Source organism: Ursus americanus, chromosome 11, assembly GCF_024610735.1.
Source record: "Ursus americanus isolate L20-20 chromosome 11, mUrsAme1.1.p, whole genome shotgun sequence".
NCBI lineage: Eukaryota > Metazoa > Chordata > Mammalia > Carnivora > Ursidae > Ursus > Ursus americanus.
In genome coordinates, this window is record NC_142137.1 from 60059010 (window position 1) to 60075622 (window position 16613).

At 38.8% G+C, this 16613-nt stretch overlaps 1 protein-coding gene across 1 annotated transcript in view; it reads right to left on the minus strand.

Moving 5' to 3' along the window:
• The window catches only part of PPIL4 (peptidylprolyl isomerase like 4), a 37347-nt gene extending 21519 nt beyond the window's left edge, over nucleotides 1-15828 (minus strand). Inside the window, exons 1-7 of the mRNA XM_045805323.2 lie at nucleotides 15701-15828; nucleotides 10306-10373; nucleotides 10155-10219; nucleotides 9764-9881; nucleotides 8410-8552; nucleotides 7801-7897; nucleotides 6931-7047 (exon numbers count right to left, since the gene is read on the minus strand). Of these exons, the coding sequence (XP_045661279.1) occupies nucleotides 6931-7047; nucleotides 7801-7897; nucleotides 8410-8552; nucleotides 9764-9881; nucleotides 10155-10219; nucleotides 10306-10373; nucleotides 15701-15770 (678 nt within the window). The 5' untranslated portion in view covers nucleotides 15771-15828. The remainder of the gene's footprint in view (nucleotides 1-6930; nucleotides 7048-7800; nucleotides 7898-8409; nucleotides 8553-9763; nucleotides 9882-10154; nucleotides 10220-10305; nucleotides 10374-15700) is intronic.
• Between the last annotated feature and the right edge of the window lie 785 nt (nucleotides 15829-16613).

The following is a 16613-nucleotide window of genomic DNA, read 5'->3' on the forward strand; positions in this document are numbered from 1 at the left end:
TGTTCCTGGTAGTAATATTAATAGCTAATACTTGTCTACCTCTGACTTCGTATGAGCATCATACCTGGCACTTCATATACACTACTAACCAATTCTTAAAACAACCATGTAGTTTCCATTCTAAAAATGAATAAAGTAAAATTCAAAAATGTTTAATAACTAACTTAAGGCCACACAGTAGTAAGCAACAAAGCTGGGATTTGAATCCAGATCTATCTGGCTTCAATGTCCTAATTTCATCTCCTGTTTTTCTTTCTTCAAGTATTTGATATATTAAAAAAAGAATTTATATAAAGTATATCTAAGTTATGAAGCATGAAAATAAAAAACACCCATGATGCCAACAACTAGCTAAAGAACTAAAATGTCACCTAATCCCATGACTCCGCCTTTCTCACCAGAATACCAAATGTCCTGCTTTTTGGTTTTCCTTTTTGGCCATTCCCCTATATCTGTAGTTTTCCCACTTAAGTATGTATCCCCAGCAATATAGTTTCAGTTTTGCTTGTTTTTAAACTTTTAAAAAATATTATCATCCTGACTCTGGCTTCTCCATTAGTAATGCCCCATTCTTTCCACACTGTTGTTCAATATAAAACAGCAACAATTCCTGGACAGTGTTTCTAGCTTTTTATGCTTAACCCCACTATCATCTTCTACTTTGGACAAACTGAAGTCAACTTCACAGACAACTACTGCACTGAGCAGAGAATCCCATTCCTACTGAAGAACCAGTGAGGGTAACTATGGGAGAAAACCATGATGATGGAACTGGTGTCACTGTAGGAAAACTGTATTTCCCATGGACCTTTAGATAGGAAAACAATATTCCTTTATACATATACACAAAAACTCTGAGATAATTTCTGATAACATTATCATGTAAAGTGTCTCCTCTTGGATAAGAACACTTTAAAAAAATTATTTTAAATCAGAAACAGCAATAACCAACAGAGCCAGTAAGATCTGTTCGGTGTTTCTGAAGACTATCAAAAGACAATAATCTGATGTGCCTGGCTGGTTCAGTCAGTACAGCAAACAACCCTTGATCTCAGGGTAATGAGTTCAAGTCCCATGTTGAGTGTAAAGCTTACTTTAAAAAAAAAAATTTTTTTTTAAAGACAATAATCTGTGTCCAATAAGCAATACCACAAATGTAAGGGGAAGAGCAAATCAGTAAAAATTCTGAAAAGTACCTATAATACCACACTTAAAGGAAGCACAAAAGAAAAAAAAAGATTAACGAGTTAAAAAAGAACTTGCTATACTACTTAGTCAAAAGTAACTTTAGGGGCGCATGGGTGGCTCAGTCGTTAAGCGTCTGCCTTCAGCTCAGGGCGTGATCCCAGGGTCCTGGGATTGAGCCCTGCATCAGGCTCCCTACTCTGCTGGGAGCTTCTTCTTCCTCTCCCACTCCCCCTGCTTGTGTTCCCTCTCTCGCTGGCTGTCTCTCTCTCTCAGTCAAATAAATAAATCTTAAAAAAAAAAAAAAAAGTAACTTTAAAATATAGGGGGGGGGCACCTGGGTGGCTCAGTCATTAAGCATCTGCCTTCAGCTCAGGTCATGATCCCAAGGTCCTGGGACTGAGCCCCACATCAGGCTCCCTATCAGTGGAGAGCCTGCTTCTCCCTCTCCCTCTGCCTGCTGCTCCCCCTGCTTGTGCTCTGTCAAATAAATAAATAAAATCTTAAAAACAAACAAATAAGTAAAAAAAATAAAATAATAAGGGGGGCGTTTGGCTGGCTCAGTCAGTGGGACACGTGACTCTTGATCTTGGAGTTCTAAGTTTGCCCCACACTAGGTGTAGAGATTACTTAAAAATAAAATCTCAGGGACACCTGAATGGCTCAGTTGGTTAAGCATCTGACTTTGGCTCAGGGTCCTGGGATTAGGTCCCGCATCGGGCTCCCTCCTCAGCAGGAAGCCTGCTCCTCCCTCTGCCTGCTGCTCCCCCTGCTTGTGCTTGCTCACTCTTACTCTCTTACAAATAAGTAAATAAAATCTTTTAAAAAATTAAAAACAATAAATAATAAAATACTATAAGGAATTTTAAATATTCATAACAACTATGAAGTTCAAAACTAACACTACAAAATAGTTGAATTATCATTGTATTAGACACGAAGTAAAAGGAACTAATGGTTTTTTTTGTTTGGTTTCTTTTCAGTTTTATGTTTTTTAAAAATAGAAGATGCGGTGCCTGCATGACTCAGTCGGTTAAGCATCCGACTCAATCTCAGCTCAGGTCTTGATCTCAGGGTCATGAGTTCAAGCCCCACATTAAAAAAATAATTAAAAAATTTAAAAAATAAAAATAGAAGATAGAGGAGCACCTGACTGGCCCAGCTGGTAGAGCATGTAACTCTTAATCTCAGGGTTGTGAGTTCAAGCCTCATGATTGGGCATAGAGCTTACTTCAAAAAAAAAAAAACCAAAAAACAGGGGCACCCGGCTGGCTCAGTCAGAGGAGTGTGTGACTCTTGATCTCAGGGTAGTTGAGTTCAAGCCCTAAGATTACTTATGGAAATAAAACTTAAAAAAAAAAAAAAGATGAATCCTGTTAATATTGAGAATCAAACAACACAGGATCACCTATTAGAATGGCTAAAATCCAAAACACTGTCAATACCAAATGCTGGCAAGGATGTTAAGCAACAGGAACTCTCAATTTTTTTAGAAGATTTTATTAATTTATTTGTCATAGAGAGAGAGCGCATACACAAGCAGGGGGAGTGGCAGGCAGAAGGAGAAGCAGGCTCCCTGCTGAGCAAGGAGCCAAATGCAGGACTCAATCCCAGGTGACCTGAGCTAAAGGCAGACACTTAACGTACTGAGCCACCCAGGCGTCCCAGGAATTCTCAATCATTACTAGTGGGAATGCAAAATGGACAGCCAGTTTGGAAGACAGCTTGGCAGTTTTTTACAAAGAGCAACATAATCTTACCATAAAGTCTAGTAATTACACCTTTAGATATTTACCCAAATGAGTTAAAAACTTCTGTCTATATAAAAATCTACACACAAATGTTTATAGCCACTTTAGTCATACTTGCCAAAACTTGGAAGCATTTAAGACATTTCTTAAAAGGTGAATGGATACACAAACTGTGGTATGCCCAAACAATGGAATACAATTTTGTGACCAAAAGAAATGAGCTATCAAGCCACAAAAAGACATGGAGGAAACTTAAATGCATATGGCTAAGTAGAAGAAGTTAATCTTAAAAGGATATATACTATATGATTCCAATAATATGACACTCTGGAAAACCCACACGTATGCAGATGATAAAAAAGATCAGCGGTTGCCAGGGGTTGGGGGCAGGCAGGGATGAATATGTGAGGATTTTTAGGGCAGTGAAACTATTCTCTATGATATATAATGGTAGATATATATCGTTACACATTTCTCAAAATCCACAGAATGTACAACACAAAAACTAAAACCTAATGTAAATTATGGACTTTACTTGATAATATATCAATATTGGCTCACCAATTGTACCACACTAATGCAAGATGTTAATAAGAAAAACTGTTGGGGGGGTACACAGGAATTCTCTGTACTTTCTGTTCAATTTTTTTTTTATAAACCTAAAACAGTGGGGCACCTGGGTGGCTCAGTCGGCTAAGCATCTGTTTTCAGCTCAGGTCATGATCCTGGACTCCTGGGATCGAGCCCCATATCTGGCTCCCTGCTAAGGAGGGCGTCTGCTTCTCTCTCTCCCTCTGCCCCTCCCCCTTCTCGTGCTCTCTCTCTCTCTCAAATAAATAAAATATTTTAAATACATAAGTAGGGACGCCTGGGTGGCTCAGTCGGTTGGGCGTCTGCCTTCGGCTTGGGTCATGGTCCCAGGGTCCTGGGATTGAATCCCACATCGGGCTCCTTGCTCAGCAGGGAGCCTGCTTCTCCCTCCCCCCACTGCTACCCCTGCTTGTGTTCTCTCTCTCCCCCTCACTCTGACAAATAAATAAACAAAATCTTTAAAAAAAATTTCATAAATAAACAAACCACGAACAGCTTTAAAAAATAAAGCCTATTTATTAAAATAAAAATAAAAAAAGGAATCCATGAATCCATACCAAAAATGAACATATAATAAAAAGATAAGAAAGGAGGGCTGTTCCTTACAGAAGGCAGGCTGACAATATGGAAGGAGTAGTGGAGTTAGAAAATGACCATTTTGCACCCATCAGAGTCGAGATTGGTTCAGATAAGAATCATGAACAGCTAAGAAATCCACAGACACAGTGTGATAAGGAACAAGGTATCTGAAAGGTCTCAAACGCTACAGACTGCTACTAGTTACATGGGGAAAACAGAAAGTATGCAGTGGAGACCTTAGACAGTGGATTACCTTGATCGAGTAATTAAAATGAACACTTTCCAGTGAAGGGCAGATAGATATTGTATACCTACAAATGTAACATCTGAGGTCACTTATGTAGTATTCTGGTGGTGTGTATAATCTGAATCTAATCTCAAGGCAACAGTAGATAAACCTAAATTGAAGAATATTCTACATACAGATACCTATACTCCTCAAAAATGTTAATAACATGAAAAATAAAGACGGGTTAAGGAATTCTTCCAAAGGTTAGAAGAAACATGATAACTAAATGCAACAGATGATTGATTATGAGCTGGATTCTAGACTGAATGGGAAAAGCTATAAAAGATATTACTGAAATAACTGACAAAATTGAAATATGGGCTGTAATTTCTATCAATTTTAAATACCCTGATTTGATAACTGGACTGTGAATATGTACGGTAATATTGTTGCTCTTCGGAAATACACATTGATGTAAGAGGTAAAAAGGAATGATGTTTGGGAATTATTGGACTTATTTTCAACTGGTCCAGAAAAAATAATATATATATGTGCATATATAATCAAAGCAAGAGGAGAGGGGAGAGAGAGAATGAATAATCAAGCAGAACTGGCAAAAATGTTAAAAACTGGTGAATTTTGGGGTGCCTGGGTGGCTCAGTTGGTTAAGCATCTGACTCTTGATTTCAGCTCAGGTCATGATTATCAGAGTTGTGAGACTGAGCTCTGTGCTGGGCTCTGCACTGGGCATGGAAGCTGCTTAAGATTCTCCCTCTCCCTCTGCCCCTCCTTGCCCTCGCTCCCTCTCTTAAAAAAAAAAAAAAAATTGGTGAATCGGAGTAAAAGGTATAGAGAAGTTCTCTATACAATTTCTGTAACTTTCTCATAAATTTGAAATTATCTGAAAATAAAAGGTTTTGTTAGGTTAATCCAACGTCTTTCTGGCATAAACTGGCTACACTTTTGCTATTAAAAACTCTGATGATAGGAACGACTAAGTGGCACAGTAGGCTGGGCGTCTGTCTTCAGCTCGGGTCATGGTCCCAGGGTCCTGGGATCGAGCCCAAATTGGGCTCCTTGCTCAGCAGGGAGCCTGCTTCTCCCTCTGCCTGCTGCTCCCCTTGCTTGTACTCTCTCTCTCTATGGCAAATAAATAAATAAAATCTTTAAAAAAAACAAAAACAAAAAAACTCTGATGATAATCTAATACTCTTTCCCTTATAAGTCACTTTTGTTGCCCAGCTGCTCAAAAGATTTTTCTTTTGGGATGCCTGGGTGCGACAGTAGGTTAAGCATCCAACTCTTGGTTTCAGCTCAGATCATGATCTCAGGGTTATGAGACTGAGTCCTGCGTCAGATTCTCCACTCATGGTGGAGTCTGCTTAACACTCTCTCCCTCTCCCTCTGCCCCTCCCCACCGCACTCTCTCTCTCTAAAATAAATAAATAAATCTTTAAAAAAAAGATTTTTAAGTTCAGTAACTTTCTTAGAATTTGTCATGCTGTTGGTTGTTCTGGGCCAACAGTCTCAGCTACACAGTGTGAATTTTCAAATTTTTTTTAATCCAGTCAAGTTTTCTTGAATTATAGTCTTTAATATTTATTTCTTCAGACTGGTGATGTGAATATGAATTTTGAAACAGACAAGGAATTTGAAAGCTCTACTATATAAAACAATGATAATAAAAACTGAATGATCTATTCAGATATTTATTGACGATCTACTATGTTACTGAAATGCCTATTCCACAAAAAATTGGAAAATTTTTTCCACAAATGGAAAAAATGTCTGGTAGGTCAATTAATCAGTTCTAAAGAACTGTTCCCCAAATGACTTCCTACTAGTAATACAAAGGAGTATGTTTTAGAGTACTCAATTTCTACCCAGGTTCCTTGTATCATGTAACTACTTAACCTCAACACTTGAGTCATACAAAGAATTATTCTTTAATATACATAAAATCCGGGGGGTGCCTGGGTGGCTCAGCCTAGGATTGAACTCCACATCGGGCTCCCTGCTCCACTGGGAGCCTGCTTCTTCCTCTCCCAATCCCCCTGCTTGTGTTCCCTCTCTCGCTGGCTGTGTCTCTCTGTCAAATAAATAAATAAAATCTTAAAAAAAAAAAACCATAAAATTCGGTCCAATAAACACTCTTCAAAAATGAGATGAATATAAACAACTGAAATTCAATGTACAGTTGTAAATTGGCACTATACTGATTTTGGAATCAAATTTCTTTACTTTCTTGTATTATGTCATATAAAATTTAATCCAGAAAAAAACTCTAAGCTAAATTTTTAATACTCTTGACTATCAAAGAGCCAAAAATAGGGGTGCCTGGGTGGCTCAGCTGGATAAGTGTCCAACTCTTAATTCTGGCTTGGGTCATTATGTCAGAGCTGTGGGATCAAGCCCCACATTGGCTCTGTGCTGTGTGTGGAACCTGCTCAAGATTCTCTCTCTCCCTCTCCCCCCCGAGTCCTGCCCTCTCCCTATCCCCAAAAGAAAAGAAAAAAAAAGCCAAAAATAAACTCACAATGAGTTATAGATTAAATAAATTGCAGAAAACTATCTGAATAAAGATAATCATCTTACCATTTCTAATAGAATAGCTTGAGTTTTGGCCTCTTTTTCTGCCTTTATTTCTTCTACTTCTTCAGCTGATCTTCCTTTGAAATCATCAATTTCTTCATCTGCTCCTATTCGACCACTCTGTAAGGCAGAAGTTACTTAAACATACAGTGAAAGAATTGAAAAATCTGAGAAACACGGGAGCCATGATGCTTTATCCTTAGTTCCATCAAATGTGTTAGAATAGAAACTGAAACTTACAAGCCTCTGAAAAATGATTTAAATTAATCTGATAATATGAGCCAGACTAAGCTTCTAATTTATTGTTAAATCAAGATAAACATTATAAAGAAACTATCTGGTATCCACCTCAGTGCTGAATGCAGAAAATAAGTGACCTTAAAAATTAAACACCAAATCCCAACCATGAACATCAATTCAGCTTTAAGAAAGCTTCACAAACAGAAACTTGTACTTTAAAAAATCTGAAGGAAAAGTCTGTATTATTCCACAAAAATTTCTGGGTTCTACCGTGGCTCCAGAGTGTTCCCAGTTGAAAAGCTCCCTTACACGATGGTAGTTTACCTTAGCCTTAAAGCTACACTCCTAGAGTTAGGAGACAAGAAAAACATTTTCACAAGGTATTCACACAAGCTTCAGAGCTAAGGCTCTGCTAGTGGAACAGAAATTGAAGAAAGGAAATTAGGGAAATGAAAAGATAGCTAGAAAAATGAAAATCTCTATGGAAGAGAAAAAGAATGCTAAACTTGTCCTAGTAGAATTGATCAAGCAAGATAGTCATTCTGAAGAAATACGTTTTAATAGACTAAAAAGCAAAATCTATGCAAAGCATTAATATGCATGTACATTCAATCACAAGAGGACTCTACTTACATCTAGCTGTTCCCTCGTAGGTTCTGGTGATCGATCAGGAATTAATAAATCAGGAGGGTCATCAAACGGATCATCTAAAATCACTGTATGATTTATCCTTACAAAATAAATCCAAATCAAAGGTTACATTTCATTATTTCAGAATCCATGTTTTACTTTTTATAAAGATTTTAACAAATGTCTTAAGTATCTCTAATGCCCAAAAATCAGAGGCATTTAAATTTTAATGCACAAGTCTGTATTACTATAATATACTTTCACAATTAGTGTTACTGTTTTCCATTGTTTGATATTAGATTTACTACCCTGCATTACTCTAAAATAATATATCTAATATTAATATGTGTAAATCTTAGTACTTTTGCCATATTTCTCAATTATATGCATTTTTAAAAAACTAAATTAGGGATTAATAATTCCTCCCAACATAAGCAATTATAAATAATTAGTAGAAGTATAAAAATACAAAAGGTCTTTTTTACTTTATGGCTTCATATAGTCTCATATTAATTCACATTTTGGAATTATCCAAAAAGCAGTCCTATGCTTGCCATCTCCACAAACATCACAGTATTAAAACTTTCTAGCACATTGAGATAGCAACCACACCTGATATCTTGATATGGTACAAAGTCCTTGTCAACAAAGGTCTCATTAATTTTCTTAATTATGTCCATGCCTTCTGTCACCTCACCAAACACTGTATGAACACCATCAAGGTAATCTAAATTATCTCCTGTAGTAATAAGAAACTGCACAGAAAAACACAGAAAAATATAAATAGGTATCTATTAATTCAAACTGAAATCAGTTATAGACTGACAAAAACACACAGAAGCAATACTCTACATTCACTGCATGGATTCTTACCCACTTGTTACTAGTACTAATGAAAAAGAACAAGCGTATACATAAAATATCAATACACACACATAGATGCTTCCCTGATTGTTTAAAATACTTGGGCAAACCAAAGCTCAGTTTTCTCACATGTGAACTATGAGGGGTAAAAAAGCACCTACCCCAAAATGGGTTGTTGTGAGGATTAGACAATGAATGAAAGGTTCTCAACATGATCTGTTCTGAAGTAATAAATACCAAAAGGAAACAAACCACAATGTGAACAGTGATGATCCATGCATAGTAGGATTGTGGATAATGTTATTTTTCTCCCATGTACTTTTCTATATTTTCTGAACTCCTCACAGGGGACACGCCTTACATTTAAAAAAACAAAGTATGGGTGACTGGGTGGCTCAGCTGGTTAAGCATCTGACTCTTGATGTCAGCTAAGGTCATGATCTCAAGGTTGTGAAATCGAGCCCCATGTCAGGCTCTATGTTAGGCATGGAGCCTGCTTAAGATCCTCTCTCCCTTGATTCTCTCTCTCTCTCTCAATAAATAAATAAATAAATAAATAAATAAATAAATAAATAAATAAATAAATTTTTAAAAAGAACAAAGCAATCTTTTTAAAAGGTTTTATTTTTAAATAATCTCTACACCCAACATGGGGCTCAAACTCACAATCCTGAGGAGTCACATGTTCTACTAACTAAGCCAGCCAAGCACCCCCCAAAATAATTTTTTTATATAAAAATAATAGTATAATATTTTTCTTCTAACAATTATCTTTGAAATTCTCTTCTTATTGGAGAGCTTAAAAAGATAACTTGTGGCTCTTTCCAGTCCTTCATTTTACAACAGAACTCATCTTGGGGCTCCTGGGTGGCTCAGTCAGGTAAGCGTCTGCCTTCGGCTCAGGTCATGATCCCAGGGTCCTGGGACTGAGCTTTGCATTGGGCTCCCTGCTCAGCAAGGAGCCTGCTTGTCCCTCTCCCCCTTCCCCGGCTCGTGCTCTCTCTCTCTCAAATAAATAAATAAAATCTTTTAAAAAATGTTCTCTATAAAAAAAATAATAAAAAAAGTAAAACAAAACTTATCTTTCTACTTATTTCCTAACCTGAGATCCATGTTGATCACTGCCATTGTTCACCATGGACACAGTGCCTTTCTTCTTATGCTTAATTCTTGGCACCTTCTCAGCCTCGAAAAAGCTTGCTTGATCACCATACAGTTGACTGAAAATACATGTAATAAAGTTATAAAATATAAGTACTCTCAACATGAAATACAAAGTACTAGTAAGAAATAGGATTACCATTTCTTTATTAGAAATGCCACTATGATTCAAAATATTCTTTTTTTTTTTTTTTTTTTTTTGCTATAGACACTTAGGGAACTTGGAAAAAATCTATATTTGAACTGTATTTTAAAATGCAGATTGAAATATGTTAGATAACACTGTTAAGAGGCAATTCTATTTTTTCTCATTTAAAAATAAAAGAACTCACCCAAAAACAGACTCTCCTCCACGGCCAGTCCCTGTAGGATCACCAGTTTGTATGATAAAATCCCTCTATAATAAACAGGATACTTTGTTAATTCACAGAGTTTGCTAGATGGTTCCAATAATAAAGGACATGACTAATACCACCAACTCACCTGTACATTGTGAATAAGACAATAATTGTAATACTTTATTTTGCACAACTTCAGGAAATTCAAGCAGGCTGAAAGAAAAGTAAATACTAAATTTATCATAGTAGTTCACAAAAACATTTTGAAGCAAGTGAATGCACAGTTGGCATAATGTAATTTCTAAATTACCATACAAACACCCCCTAATGATCAAATACCCTAAATCATAAAAAAGGCAGTAAGTCTAGAAAAAGGCAATATATTTTAAATTGTCTTTTCATTCTCTTTTTCTTAGGACTTCTTGGGCATCTGAGCTAATGAAGGAAACTGACACTTACTTGGGATAGGCAACCATTTATTAGTGGATTAGTTTTGCAAGAGAAAAAAACCCCAGGAGGATACTATGATGGAAAAGAAACTATTAGAATATCTGAAAATGGGTACAAATTATATAAATTAGAGAAAAATCAAATATCTGAGACCAATTTCTGTAATGATGACTAAAGAGTTCTTCACAAAAACCTATATACTTATCATGTACCAGCTTTCTCATATAAATGCACTCATTTATTCATCAAATATTTAAGGGGTATCTTCTAGGTGCTTGGCACTGCTATCACAAACGCCATTAAACCATAGTCCCTCCCCTCAACAAGTGCATAGTCTAGTTGTACACTAACAAACTCTCAGAACACTAAGCTAGAAACCAGACAGAAAGAACTATGAGGCTGTCCAGGGTCCTTACACCCGAGCAAAAACAGTTACAATACTGGATATATCTAATAATACCATCTGTGCCACTTTTTAGTAAAATGGTAAAAAGTGGTTTTTAAAAAGCCACAAGAGTGCAAAAGAGAGATTGTTTCTGGCCAGGGAAATGAGAAGACCTCACAGAGGCTTAAGGTGGGCATTAAAAGAACTAGAGAGAGTAGAGAGTGAGCATTTCAAGCTGGGAAGACAGTATGAATAAGTCTGGATACGCAAATATAAATGTTCTTTGAAGGGTCCAAAAGACCAGTCTAAGCTCTGTAACACTCTGGTAATACAAAGTAATAGAGGGTAAATAGACCAAGGTATTCAAAGATCTTGAATATCAGGATTTTCATTGTTTTCCTAGAAAAATACATTTCTGGGATTACTGTGAAATACAAAAGAGTAGTCCTTTAACTAGAAAACAAAAATAATAGATCTAGGCAGTGATCATCAATGCCTGCCAAAATCTTTAGATGAAAAGTTAATGGGGACACTGGAACAGATACATCAGGTAGACAAGCCTGAACCCACCAACCAACTGTAACTTCACAGAAAGAACCAACCAGACATCAAATGCTTCCTGAATGCGATACAGCTGAAGTGCAGACTACCTTATATGAAAATGTTCTTGCCAGAAACATTAAACCTGTACCTTATCAAGGCTCTAGATCGAAGTGGCAATTTACGAGAAACAGAAGAGATAAAAATATCTTTAAAGGGGGCGCCTGGGTGGCGCAGTCGTTGACCGTCTGCCTTCGGCTCAGGGCGTGATCCCGGCGTTCTGGGATCGAGCCCCACATCAGGCTCCGCCGCTGGGAGCCTGCTTCTCCCTCTCCCACTCCCCCTGCTTGTGTTCCCTCTCTCGCTGCCTGTCTCTCTCTGTCAAATAAATAAATAAAATCTTAAAAAAAAAAATCTTTAAAGATACCCCAAGGATAAAATCAGTCAAAACCAAAATGAGGGAAATTCTATTAAAAAAATGACTCAGATTCCTTCTCAAAAAGTGGTTAAGGTAGAGGCACCTGGGTGGCTCAGTCGGTTAAGCCTCCAACTCTTTATTTCAGCTCAGGTCATGATCTCAGGGTCCTGGGATCGAGCCCTGTGATGGCTCCGCGCAGTCGGCTTGTTCCTCTCTTTCCCTTTGCTCCTCCCCAGCTCATACTCTCTCCTCTCTCTCTCTCAAATAAATAAGTAAACTCTTAAAAAAAAAAAAAAAGTTGTTAAGGGAAAAATGGGGGATGGGGGTGGGGAAGAACTTATAGATTAAAAGATATGAACCAATATAACCTATGGACCTTGGCAGTTTCTTACAAAACTGAACACATTCTTACCATACAATCTAGCAATCACACCTCTTGGTAGTTACTCAAAGGAAATGAAAATGTATGCTCACACAAAAACCTGCACACACATGTTTATAGCAGGTTTGTTCACAATTGCCAAAATATGTAAACAACCAAGATGTCCTTCAGTAGGTGACTGAATAAATAACATGTGGTACACCAGGCAATGGAATATTATTATTTGCTACTAAAAAGAAACAAGCTATCAAGCCATGAAAAAATATGGAACGTTAAATGCGTACTGCAACTTGAAAGAAACCAATCTGTAAAGATTACATGCTGTATGATTCCATCCATATAACATTCTGGAAACAACAAATCTATGGATACAGTAAAAGATCACTGGTTGCCAGGAGTTGGGGAGAGGGGTGCAAATAAATAGGCAGAGCACAGAAGATTTTTAGGGCATGATTTTTCTGTATGATACTGTAATGGTGGATATATGCATTATACATTTGTCCAAATCCATAGACTGTACAACACCCAGAATGCACCTCAATGTAAACTATGGATTATGATATGTCAATGTAGGTTCATCAAATGTACCACTGTAATAACAAGTGTACAGTGTTACATAGTACAAGTGGTACAAATGTACAACAAAGGTACACTGTGGTGGGGGATATTGAAAACACATATGCACATATGTGGCCACAGGGGGTATACAGGAAATCTCTCTACATATCTTCCCCTCAGTTTTGCTATGAACTTTAAATTGCTCTAAAAAATAAAGTCTTTAAAAATAAGCAAGGGGGAGTGGTGAACACAGCATAATGTATAGAAAAGTTGAATCACTATCTTGCACCTCAAACTAATGTAACATTATGTGTCAACTAAACTCAAACAATTTTTTTTTCAAAAAAGGCAAGGGGGAGACTCTATAGGTTAAAAAGATAGCTAAGAGCTATACCAGCCAGTATAATAAATGAATCTTGTTTGGATCCCTAAATTACCAAATATTTTTTAAACACTTATGAGACAAAAGGAAAATATGAATGATACCAAAAAATTATTGCCAATTTTTTCAGATGTGAGAATGATTTGTGTTTTTTTTTAAATCACTTTTTAGAAATACAAATTGAAGTAACTGTAGATTTAATAAGTCTTATAATGGATTTATTACAAAAAATCCAGTATAAATGAAACAATATTGGTTATATGTTGACAACTGTTCATTAACTGGTCAGTGGCACACGAGGGCTCATTTTCACAACTCTTTCTCCTTCTGTATGTAAGTTTTCTATAATAAAAAGTTAAAAAAAGGAAGGAAGGGAGAGACGGAGGGAAAGAGGAAGAAAACTAAGTCTGGATATATTTACTATAAAGTTTTAAGTAGTTATACATGTAAGTAAATATCCAATCACCGGCTTACAAATACATACAAATGGGGTGGGTTTATGTTTTTAGTCTTCCAAACTATCTTTGCAGAATCACTGTTTGTCTATTCTGTCTGTGTGAACTAGGTAGGATAATCCTACCTCCCCTTTAGTTCCTCACAACCCTGGGGAAAGAGGCCCATTCATTTGCCAGGTGCTGTCCCACATGAAGAGAGTGTCAAACAAATTCAAAGAAAAGCAAAACTAAGAGACGAAAAATACAATTCCCTATAGCATCCTTTGAATCCCTGGATCCCAACATCCTTAAAGCCAAGCTTACTAACAGGAGGCAATCAATTATTTTCTTTGTTTAAGCCAGTTCGAGTTTCTATCATCTGCACTGAGAGTCTTAACTAATAAACATATATATATATATATATATATATATATATATATATATATATACACACACACACTAATACACACACACACACACACACACACACGTCACTGTAATGAGCCTTCAGTGTGTACAAAGTGGCAGGCACTGCACCAGGTGCCTAGAATAGAAAGACAAGGAAGGCGTAGTCCCTGCCCTCTTGGAGTTTACATTCTTGAGAGGAAACAAGATTTGCAGGATAACAGGTAAATGATGTAACAAAATGTATTACATGCTGTTTGAAAAGATCTCAGAAAGAGCAGAAGAAACAGATCTAATTCAGCTTAGAGACAAGGGAAAGCTTCGCAGAAGAAATCATGCTTGATCCAAAGGTTTGAATAATAAGCAGAAACCTTGCGAAAAGGACAACAGTAGACAGAAACGTGGGAGTAGAGGCAACAGTATGAGAAAGGCACGGAAGTATGATTGAGCATGTACTGTTGGGGGCGTACAATTCGGTGTGGGACAGAGTGTAATAGGGCAGAAAGACTGTATGTACTGTTTCATCCTCTTTGATAGACTCTGCATTCCAAGGGGACAGGATCCTGATTGTAACTAATCTCTGTGGCCTCTAGTTTCTCCCAGTTCTGTTACAGTCTCCACACTATTGCCTGTTATCTTCCTAAACAAACTTGCCATGCCTCAATCCTGCTTTTAAAACCTTCAAAGACCCTAGCCATCAGTAAGGCACACAAGACTATTCACATCTGACCTAATCAATACAACCTATACGACCAGACTCTTAGTCTGCCATTCCACCTCACGTATCACTCCTTCAAGCCGTGCCAAACTACTTGCTGTTTCCAGAAAATTCCAAGCAAAAAACAAAACAAAACACCAAACCACCCTCATTCCCACTCTTCTTTGAAAGAGCTAGTTCAAGTGTTCTACTTTCTTGGCTTGCTTCGCTTCTCCCCGCCCCCAACCGGAAAGAATACTCCCTCCACTGGTTTCCATAGCAACTTAGACATTCTTCAACTGCAACACTTACAATGGGTTGTAAGACCTACAACACTTAAGGGGGCTCCCACGTCTTTTGCTCCCAGTGGAAAATTAGACTCTCAAGGATGAGACGCCTATCCCAGAGCTTGGCATAGTCTTGCACAGCAGACGATACACGAGTGCTCGCCAGGGCTCCCTGCACATCTCCGGACAGCCCTTCCTCCACCCAGGCGGGATGCTCACATTCACTGCTCCAAACACATCCTTCCTGCTTCCATCAGGACTTACTGATTACACACCAAGGAATACAGGTTGTGTTCCTCTCACAAGTAAAGCGCAGTAAAGCCACGAACGCTATGGGCATGGTATATGCAGCCTGCAACACACACACACACCGCAAGCATTTAATGCGACAAGCTCCCGCCACCCGACTGGCCAGCCCCAGATACAGGAGAGAGGCTGCTCCTCACAAAAACTTTTAGAGCCACGGCCCGCTAATAAAACAGCCCAGTCGTGGGCACCAGCAACCCAGAAGCTCGAACCCAGTCAAGGGGACCGAGCAGTAAAGGACAGTGGGGAAAGAAGATCGTGGCCCCGGCGAGACGTGAGTGGGGCCCGGGCCTCACCACGCGGCCGCTCCTCAGTGTACAGATCGATGACGACGTCGCCCAAGGTGGTCTCCAGCAGAACCGCCATGGCGCCCGCTCCTCCTCCGCAATAAGCCGCGGGTGTGACAGGCGCAGCCCGTCGTGGTCTACGCCACGCGTCACTCTCGGCGCGACGCCTTCTTACGTCATCCCTTCGGCGACGCCCCTCCGGTCGCGGCTTCCCCCCCCCCGCCCCCCCCCCCCGGCGTCCACGCCTGGCACGCCCCGTGCTGGCACGGTGCTGGTGTACCCCGTCACCGACGCTGACTTTTTGAAAATCCTGGTTCTTACGGGGCGACTGGCGCGGAAGCCTGTCTCTCAAAAGGACTTTTGCAAAGGGTTTTGTATCCATCTCAAGAACTGGGCGGATCTTCGAGCGGCCCTTTCTTTACTCGTCGGGAAGCATCGAGAGCAACCACGACGCCAGCCTCTCCCACGTTCTTGTTGGGAAGACTACTTTGAATTTCCTAGTCAGTGTTTTTAGTTGTCCTGAATCAAAACCTTTAGGCCTTAAATGTACAATTTGTTACCCAGAAAGGTGGTTAACAGGGCGTTCTTCCTTGGCTAATCGTGCTGAGGACAGAAGCTCTGTTAACAGTGACAGCGACTGGTCCTTCGTGCGACAAGCTAAAAGGACAGTAGGCTTCAGCCCCAAATCTCTACTAGTTTTATCAATAATCTTTGGTTTTTTAAAAAACTTTATTTATTTATTTGACCGAGATAGAGACAGCCAGCGAGAGAGGGAACACAAGCAGGGGGAGTGGGAGAGGAAGAAGCAGGCTCATAGCAGAGGAGCCTGATGTGGGGCTCGATCCCATAACGCCAGGATCACGCTCTGAGCCGGAGGCAGAGGCTTAACCGCTGTGCCACCCAGGCGCCCCTATCAATAATC